Raw genomic sequence first — 9,973 nt, 5'->3', positions numbered from 1 at the left:
CTTCTCTTCGTTTCTCACCAGGTTATAGATGCTGGGAGGGCAGGACCTATGCCTGTCTTGGGGTCACCTCTTTTATTCCCTGAGGATCTGGCACACAGTAGGTGCTCAATAAAGGCTTGTCGAGGTCTGGATGGAGCAAGGGTGTCTATCCACCTGCATGCAGCTCAGCAGCTCCGTCAGACTGCAGATGGGGCGGGGGGGTGGGGGGGGACAGCAGTGTCCTAGTCCCCGCCCAGGGCTCACCTACTTAAGGAAACAGGAACCACTTGGGGCAACGCCCCACCCCGCTGACGTGCAGTCCCTGAACAGAAACCCAGGCTCCTGCAGGTGCCGGGGCACAGCCAGAGTGAGGGCCTCGGGCCCCCCCACAGGGTTCTCCCAGGTACGTGCCTATTTCTGTACCCACCCCATGCTGAGACCGGGGCCCCAAGACCCTGAGCTTCATCTCCACCCTTGAGAAGATAGCACATGGGGGCCAGGCTGGGCCTGAAGGAGGGACAGGGCTGGTGGGGTCCAGAGAGGCAGGAGGAATTTTCTGGGGGCACCGGTAGGTGACCATTGGAAAATAGAGCTGGAATTAGGGAAAGAACGTTCCTGGCAGGGGCACAGCATGGGCAAAGACATGGAGAGGAGAGACAGCTTGATCAGTATGGGGTAGAGTAAGGATGTGGGGATGAAGGGGTGAGGGAGGCCTCAATGCCAGGGTCAGAAGCTTAAAACAGTATGACTTCATTCATCAGCCAACAGCCCTGCACCCTCCTCTGTGCCCACCCAGTGCCAGGTGATGCTGGGGACCAAGAAAAATCCAAAAGAACCTAGCCCTGGACCCAGTCCTCAAGAGCTCCTAATATGGGGGAGACAGAGCCAGACAGAGACACTCCAGCTCCATGAGGCAAGGCTAGACCAGAATGGTGGGGAAGGTGAGGGACAGAGAGGGATGCCCAGGGCTTTGTCTTAGAGAAGAGGCAAGAAAGCTGCCTGGAGGGGGGATATTTTTGCTGACTCTTGAAGGATAAGTAAGAGTTCTTCCTGGTAGAAAAAAAGAACAAGCTTGTAAACATTACCTCATGCTAGGTCACTACTGGATTCATGAATGTTCATTATATACATACAGTGCTTACTGCTGTGCCAACTGTACCCTCTCAGGTAATTACCATCATTAACCCCAAATTGCAGATGAAAATTCAGGCACAGAGAGGTTAAGTGACTTGCTCAAGGTCACACAGCAGCTAAGTGAGGGAGCTGGGGTTTGAACCCAGGTTGCCTGGCTCTGATTGGGCTCAACTGATTTGTCACGCTGCTTCATTTAACATTTTTTAATGGATCTATTTAATTTCACTTGCCGCAGAATTCCTTTGGGTCCTTCCCCAGAGGGTGTGCTTGGTGTCTGTCTTCTGGCAGGAGAAAGTCAATATTGACTGGGTTGATAAACACATCCCCTCCCTGTGGAAACAGCTTGGTAACAAAGACCTTCTGAGATATTGAAAAGTTAGACCAGTGGGTGGGAGGAGAAGGGGCGAGCTGCAGTTTGGGGACAGAATTAAGGGTAAAAGTGAGGGGTCATGTGTAGACAACCCAGCAGGGCACAACCCTTTTGCTGGTTTTTCGCTGACTTAATACTGTTCTGCAAATCGCTGCTGTTTTCTTTCTGTTTTCCAGCTCTGTTTTCTCTGTCTTGGCTCACGAAGTCCTGTGGTACCTGAGCTTAAAACTGCTGAGAATGAGTGTGAATTAGCCATGCACCTGACAAGTTATAGGTGTGCCATCTGTAGCCACCACTTATGGTGACGATGGTGGCAGAAGCAACTGTTTGGGGCCACATCTCTGTAGTGTTTAATGAAACCGTGGCAACCTTTTATGGCACCCACTGTGTACCTGCTGTTTCATTCATTCACTTATCATTTTGCCATCTCCACGTCCCTCCCAGGACAGTGATAGTTACTTAATATTTAAATAAACTCAGTTCTTAAATACATATATTTTTAAAAGGGACTTTCTAATACTTGTAGTAACGACATAATAAGAATAAAAGGAAAAGGAAAAATCCTTGGGGGGGCGGGCGCGGTTTGGGACAAGTCGATGAGTGAATGTGCATAAAGTGCCAGCACATAGTAGGTGCTCAAGAAACTCAAGCCGACTTCAATCCTGTTGTTCTGTCCAGCCTGGAGGACTTCTTAAAGGAGGAAACACCATGAGCTGCGTGAATAGAGCAAAGTTGCGAGGTGGTCCAGGCTTGACTCTCTTTCCTCCCTCCCATTCCCAGGTCACCCCTCACCCCTGGAAGCCATGACGGAGGCCAGAAAGCTGCCCCCACCACTGCCTCCAAGACTGGACTGGTTCGTGCAGACTCAGGTGGACCAGCTGACCTGTGGAGGGGTCCCTGAGTGGTTCCATGGTGCCATCTCAAGAGAGTAAGGACACACCCACACCTTCCACCCTGCCCTTCACCCTCTTCCCTTGTCTTCCCCGACTCTAGGCAGGTTTTTACTGCAGAATTCTGGGCTTAGCTCAGCTAAGTGTGTTAAGAGGGTGGGTGAAAAGAGCTCTGGAGTCCCAGACTTGAATCTTGCCTCCTCCATGGACTCACTATGTGACCTTGAGCAAGTTACGGGTCCTCAGCTTTCTCTATACAAGTGGCCACCAGACCAGCACTGCCAGGGACCTGACAGGCCCCTGCCCCCCACCTCACCCAGGTGGGGATGCAACCTCACCAGTCAATGATGGCAGAATGCAGCCTCAGAATCTTTCTTAACACAGTGCCCCAAACAGCTGCTCTCAGTCCATCAGGGATATAACCAACATGCACTTCCTACATCAGACTGAGCTCTGAGGACATGAACAAATCCACCTAGTCACCCCTAGGGTCTGGCTCTAAATAAATGGTGAATAGAACATTTATTGCCACATTCTGCATGCAGGAAGTCGAGGAAACTGTGAAAGCCACAGAGAGGAGGAACTGGGCATGGTTTCTGAGTTCTGGGGTGCACCAAAAGAAATACAATGTGAGCCACACATTACAATTTTAAATCTTTTTAGTAGTTTCGTTAAAAGAGTGAAAAGAAACAGGTGGAATTAATTTTTATCATATTTTTTATTTAACCCAGTATATCCAAGATATTCTCATTTCAACATGTAATCGGCGCTAGGTCCTCAAAATCCAGCACGTATTATATGCTAAAATCACGTCTCAATTCCCACCAGTCATATTTCAAGGGCTCAGCAGCCACACGTGGCCAGTGGCCTCTGTATTCGACAGCTTGGGTCCAAAATCCCCATTCGGTCTCCTAGAAGGCCACATTGCTCTTTGTGAACCCGGGATAAGAGTAACAATAATACACTAAGTCCCCTACATACGAATGAGTTCCATTCTGATAGCGTGTTCGGAAGTCCAATTTGTTCGTAAGTCCAACAAAGTTAGCCTAGGTACCCAGCTAACACAATTGGCAATGTATTGAGTTGGCCAAAAAGTACGTTCGGGTTTTTCCATACGCTCTTACGGAAAACCTGAACCAACTTTTTGGCCAGCCCAACAGTACTGTACTGTAAGCAGTTTATAATACATTCGCATCTTTGAAAGTTCGCATCTTGAAGGTTCATGTGTAGGGGAGTTACTGTAGTCAGCATCTTTGTGGGTTCTTACCAGCTGGCAGTAAGCCAGCTGCACACTCGCGCTGGATGCACGTCATCTGTCCTCAAGTGGGCCCTGAGAGTAAGAGTTTACTTTCACCTTAAGGAAGCTGAAGGTCACCAAGGGACCGACCCTCACCAGGGGTCACACAGCTAATGAAAAGCATGCTGGATTTTAAAACCAAATGCATCTAAGAGCAGCTCCTGCTTTATTACCTGTGACACCTTGATCTACCCAAAGGTGCCTCTGGGGGGTGCCTTCCAGGCATTGGGAAGGCAAGCAGGGGCTCTGAGAGATGGTCAAGGTCATCAGAGGCTTCCTGCCAAGTCTGGGAGAACACCCCTGTCCCTGAATATCTCAAGATCTGAAATAACCAAGAAAAGAAGGGGTTTTAGGCTGTTTGTTTGAAAACAGAAAAGTACAGGCCTCTCTGACTCAGGGGCACCAGTACTGGGATGACTGGTATACCAGACATCTGGCCAGTATGCTTAGCCATCTCTCTCCTGTATTTGCCCTTCCAGGGATGCCGAGAACTTGCTGGAGTCACAGCCACTGGGATCCTTCCTCATCAGGGTCAGTCACAGCCACGTGGGCTACACGCTCTCTTACAAGTAAGGCCTGGGCTAGGGGCCAGGGCAGGGACAGGAGGGCTCTGGGGCTTCCTTGGAGGAGCAAGTGGTGCTTCATACAACAACTTCTCAGTGAGCAACCAGTGCGAGGGTCTGGCCAGATATAACTGAAGAGTAGGCAGTTGCAGGTCTGGCTGTAACCAGCAGACTTGGGCCTGGTGGTAACTGAGACTGTGTGTCTGAGAACAGGAACTGCTGAGGACTCAAGAGTGGCAACTGCATTTCCCCTTACTACCCCTCTCCCCTACCATTTAAATGTCAACTCCCTGACTTCACTCAGGGGGACATGTTAGGGGAAACCAGGGCAGCCCAGCTCCTTAATTTCTCGATGCCTGATCCAGCATCTCAGTTAGGGGATTCAGCAGCACAAACTACTTTTCAAAAGGATTCCAGGCCAAAGGAATTTTTTAAATGGACCTATTACAGAGTTACCCATAGAGGGGAAAGCTTAGGCTTTTAGTCACGCAGTCCAAGGCTTGGCTGTGCCACTTAAGACGCTGTGTGATCTTGGACAAGTTACTCACCCTTTCTGTTCCCCCCTCAAAGTCCTCATCTCGAACATAAGAATGCTAAAATTAATTCAGAGTCATAATGGGAGGATTAAATGAGACGTAGTAAGCACATAGTGGTCCATTAATAAATGCATCCGTTCATTAATAATGGAGCATTTATTCAGTACCTGTACCAGTTTTCATTGTTGTCATTTCTATTGATCATTTACCCCTTGCCAGGCACGGAGCTAAGCTTTTACCTGCAGTAGCTTGTTCCATCTTCACAAGAAGTCCTGAGGTCAGCCTTAGTAGCCCCATGTGATAAAGGGGGAAACTGAGGCACAGTGCAGTCACCTGCCAAGTGTCACATGGCTAGTGAGTGGAGGAGACTACAAGGGAATCTAGGCAGATGGGCTGTAGCCATGATGCTACCAGGTCAAGGGCTCGGGGATGGGGACAGAATGATGGGGAATGAGATGGCAATGTCTCCGCAGAGCTCAGAACTGCTGCCGCCACTTCATGGTGAAACTTTTGGACGATGGGAGCTTCATCATCCCTGGGGAAGAGAGAGCCCATGCCTCTCTAGTTGCCTTGGTCACCTTCCATCAGCAGCAGCCGTTGCGGCCACACGGGGATCTGCTGACGCAGCCCAGCCAGCAGGTGAGGGTTGGGACCCTCAAGGGCCATAGCGCTCTCCCAAGGGCCAAGCCCCCCAGACTCTTTTGCTCCCTCAGTCCCCTCAGCCTCTTGTGATTCTGTCATTCTTGCGGTCCCCATTTCTCTTGTGGCCCCGCCCCTCCTGGTCCTTGTTCCCTGGCCCGCAGGCTGATTTTTTTTACAGGAATTCATGTGCCAGGTATAACCTTGGCTGATCTACAGGAATAGCATATTTCCTTATAAGACTCAGTGGGTGGGGCCCAGCCCTCACAAGCTGCTGGGGGAGGGGCATATCTCCTTATAAGGATTGATGGGCGTGGCCTAGGCCCTCAGAAGGGGCTGTGAGTGTGGCATATTCCTTATAAGGCCCAGAGGGCAGGGCCTAGCCCTCAGTAGCTGCTGAGGGAGGGGCATTCTTCCTTACAAGGTTTGTGGATGGGGCAACCTCTGAGGCCCCATTTCCAGGATCTGGGACCACAGCCCCATCCCTGTACCCTCCTTGGGACTAAGCTGCATGTCCCCTCTGCCCCGCAGAAGGATCCAGCAAATGCGGATTATAAGGATCTCTTCCTTTTCTCCAACGCATTGGCTGAGGAAGCCACCAGCTCTGCTCTTGGCCTCAGCAAATATCAGAATCCCTCCTCTTGTCCCATGGCCCCACTTGAAGAGGTATGTGACAGAAAACTGGCACCTTCAATCTGGAAGGCGGGAGGTGAGGCAGGGGGATGCAGGAGCAGAGGTGGCCAACAGCTGCCAGAGGAGATGTTCTAGAATGAAGATTAGATCCCGTAGCTCCGAGCTCAAAACTTTTCAGGGAGACTTCCCTGGCAGTCCAGTGGTCGAGACTCTGTACTTCCAATGCCACGTGGGGTGTGGCCAAAAAAACCCCCAAAAAACCAAAAACAAACAAACAAACAAAAAACTTTTCAGTGATTTCCCAAGGCACTGAGATTAAAATCCCAACTATGATCTCAGGTCCCGCTACCCATCACCAGCCCAACTTCAGCCCCTCTGCCAACCCTTCTGCTGTTCTGACACATCAAGCTAACCTCAGGGCCTTTGCATGTGCTGTGTGCTCTGCCCCCAGATTTCCCGTGCCTGGCTTCGTTCATCACTTCTTCTTCAAGTATCTCTCTGCCCAGTCACCAGACCTAAAGTAGCCCCTCTGCCGTCTCCATCACATCACCCTGTTCATTTGCAGCAGAGCAGTCTGTAAAATTTGAAAAGTCTTGTTTATTTATGAGTTTTCATGTTTCCTGCCTGCCTCTCCCATCAGACTGTGAGCTTTGGGAGGCCTGGGAATCTGACTTGTTCACCACTGCTTCTCCTGTCCCTCAGAGGACCTGGCACATCGGTGGGTTTGCAGGTGAGGGTGGGGGAACAGTCAGGGAAGGCTTCCTGGAGTAGGTGGCATAGAGCTGGGACATTCAGGATGAAGAGGAGCCAACCACACATAGAGATGCAGGGAGGGCATTCCAAACAGAGGAAACAGCACATGCAAATGTCCTGAGGCTCAGGGTGAAAAACAGGAACCACAATAGCCAATGTGTGGACAGAGTGGAGTGAGCAAAAGGGAGATTGTTGGGAGGTGAGGGGCCAGAGTCGGCAGGGGTCATTCATGCCGGGTCTTGGGGCCAGGGTGAGGTGCTGGGATCTATTCCAGGTGTGCTGGGGAGCCATGAGAGAGCTTGAGCATGGTGGGACTGATGGTGTTCCCTGTGGCTGCCAGCTGCAAGAAGGGGCTGTCTGGGGGCGGGAAGGAGGCAGGGACAGTATCCATGTGGGAGAAACTAGAAAGGGAGCCCTAAAGGTGGATCTTGCTGATGGCTTGGAGGTGGAGGGTGAGGGGAAGAGGGACAGTATCATGGTCTGAGTCCCCCAGTCATTCATTATTTGGGAAGTGATCCCAGGAGGTGCCATGAGGGGAGCAGGAAAGTGGGTCAGGAGAGAGAGGGCCACCAAAGGAGGCTGCTGTAGTGAGCAGGTTACCCCTGTGGACTCTGTGGAACACGCACGTCAGTTATCCCACCTTAGGGACAAGGAGCTGTGGTACTGATCTTCCCTTCCATCAGTCATTAGTCAAGCGCTGTCTCTGGGAGGTTTTAATTCTCTGGTACCTCTGGTCTGCAAGTGGCCAAAGAAGTCCCCAAGGCAGAGTCCCCACTGCTGGCACTTGGGAGTGGACCTGGAGGCACCAAAATGCTCAAGACAAAGGGATGTGGATGGGGCATTGACAGCATCTGCCACAAATGACACCCAAGTTTGGGGCCTGAACAACCTGGTAGATCAGGGGTTGGCAAACTACTGCCCAAGGGCCACATCTGGCCCACTGCCTCCTTCTGTATGGCCCATGAGCTAAGCATGACTTTTATGTTTTTGAATGGCTGAAAGAAATCAAAAGAAAAATCGTATTTCATGACCCTTGAAAGTCAGATGAAACCCACATTTCCGTGTCCATAAAGTATTAGAGGAACACAGGCACGCTCGCTCACTGACGTATGATCTCTGGCTGCTTTGGCCCTACAACAGCAGAGGTGAGTAATGAAACATAGACTGATCTGCAAAGCTGAAAACATTTCCTCTCTGACCCCTTACAGAAAAAGTTTGCCAACCACTGAGGGAGACAGTGAAGCCCTTTACTGAGACAGGAAGTGTGGGTCGTGGGATCAGGCTTGGGGGTTCTCTTTGGGACTTTCTTGGCCCCAGGACATCTGGGTGGAACCCAGATCCCAGTTTCTGGGGCAGATTCAGAGCTGTGGTAGGCGGGGTAGCCCCAGGTCTCACCTGCTCTCCGTTTCAGGCCTTCACAAACCCAGTCCTGCTCCATCGGCGAAAAGAAGGGAAGCCATTGGCAGAGCCGGACGGGGCATCCACGGAGAAAGCTACTTCCTCCTGCCCCCCGAAAGCTCCTCTTGAGGAGGTCTGCCAGAAAATCTGGAGGAATCTCAAGATACTCCCCCAGACGGGCAAGAAGGTCCAGCAGGAGCTGAAATCCCAGCTGGTGGCTGCGAGCTCATCGCTCTGGGACACCAAGCCATTGGTGGTGGCCCATGGCTCTGGAGCTGGAGCAGGGGACTCAGCCTGGAAAAATAACGTCTACACAGACCCCCAAGCTCCAAGAAACAGAGATGAGCCCTCCAGGAAAGCCTCAAGGTCAGCCAGCTGGAGCGAGACAACCTCGAGGGTCAGGGACTGGCACCAGGCAGTGGTGAGGGCCCTGTCCTCACACGTGTCCAAACCGGAGCCGAGGGGCTCAAAAGAACCACAGGACTGTCTCCCCGAGGAGTACCGCTCACCGCCACCCTTCGCCCCTGGGTACTGCTAGGTTCGCCCCGGCTCTGGGACCCTCTCTGCCGGGGGCCGTTCATACCTGGACCTTTTGCTCTCTGCCGTGACCCACTAGCCCTCAGGGACCTGAGGAATGTAATAAAGACATTGCTTGGGTCTGGTCCTGCGATTGCCAGTAAGGTGACCTGGTCATTTTAATAATAATTAGTAATAATAATAATGTTACCGCAGTGGCGTCTAGGACACCTACTCTGTGCCTAGCCTCACACCAGACCCTCCATGTTCATTATTTCTTTTATGCCTCTGAGCAGGCCCATCAGGTAGGTTCATTCTGCACATTTTGTGTGTGTGTGTGTGGTACGCGGGCCTCTCACTGTTATGGCCTCTCCCGTTGCGGAGCACAGGCTCCGGACGCGCAGGCTCAGTGGCCATGACTCACAGGCCCAGCCGCTCCGCGGCATATGGGATCTTCCCGGACCGGGGCACGAACCCGCGTCCCCTGCATCGGCAGGCGGACTCTCAACCACTGCACCACCAGGGAAGCCCCCATTCTGCACATTTTAAAGAAGAGACAGGAATTTCCCTGGCGGTCCAGTGGTTAGGGCTCCATGCTCTCATTGTCAAGGGCCTGGGTTCGATCCCTTGTCGGGGAACTAAGATCCCACAAGCTGCGTGACACAGCCAAAACAATTAAATTATATTAAATTAAAATTAAAAAAATAAAGATCCAGGTTCAGAGAAGAGAAGAGGTGTGGCCAAGGTCACATGGCTGGGGTGTCAGCACCAGGATTCAAAGCCAGGTCAGTTTGAGCCCTTTCCCCACGTAACCTAGGCACACCTCATAGAGTACATCCTTGTCTGTAACAGGGCTGTTCATGCCTTCCTCTCAGCGTTCTTGTGCAAATGGAGATGAAACTTGTGGAGGGCTTGGCACACAGTAAGCACTCCTGACATCAACGGCAGCTTTAGGAGAAGCATAAGAGGCCCTTTCCTTTAAAAAGGGAGAGGCAGCCTAGGGCTGTGGATGGGGATGGGCTCTGGAGGGAATCTTGGGTTGTGGGGCTGTGTGACCTTTGGTGAGTCACTAGACATCTCTGGGCCCGTTTCCTCATCTGGAAAATGGGGAGAAGAGCAGTCCCTCTTTCTCAGGATGAACCAGCAGAATTCAAATAAAACCTAGGGCTTTAGCACACAGTAGGTGCTTAATAAATGGGGGTTAGGGCAAGAGTGGACACCCTAGAAATAATACACAGTGGAGGTGTCTGGGAGGGTCCCTGGGG

General features: G+C 51.6%; 1 protein-coding gene across 5 annotated transcripts; it reads left to right on the top strand.

The window, feature by feature from the left end:
* Nucleotides 1-275: 275 nt before the first annotated feature.
* Nucleotides 276-8,857, top strand: HSH2D (hematopoietic SH2 domain containing). Of its 5 annotated transcripts, none has more exons than XM_032628774.1 (7): nucleotides 276-382; nucleotides 2,264-2,411; nucleotides 4,150-4,239; nucleotides 5,243-5,408; nucleotides 5,940-6,074; nucleotides 6,682-6,759; nucleotides 8,206-8,857. In XM_032628774.1, the coding sequence occupies exons 2-7, from the start codon at nucleotides 2,287-2,289 to the stop codon at nucleotides 8,728-8,730; spliced, it is 1,119 nt and encodes a 372-aa protein (XP_032484665.1). In that variant the 5' UTR covers nucleotides 276-382; nucleotides 2,264-2,286; the 3' UTR covers nucleotides 8,731-8,857. The 5 variants fall into 5 exon arrangements, with proteins under 5 accessions (XP_032484665.1, XP_032484664.1, XP_032484666.1 ...); XM_032628773.1 differs by having other exon boundaries at nucleotides 6,682-6,771; XM_032628775.1 differs by lacking the exon at nucleotides 6,682-6,759.
* Nucleotides 8,858-9,973: the final 1,116 nt, after the last annotated feature.

Source organism: Phocoena sinus, chromosome 3 (genome assembly GCF_008692025.1).
Source record: "Phocoena sinus isolate mPhoSin1 chromosome 3, mPhoSin1.pri, whole genome shotgun sequence".
Classification (NCBI taxonomy): domain Eukaryota; kingdom Metazoa; phylum Chordata; class Mammalia; order Artiodactyla; family Phocoenidae; genus Phocoena; species Phocoena sinus.
This window is presented reverse-complemented; position numbering and strand designations above follow the sequence as displayed.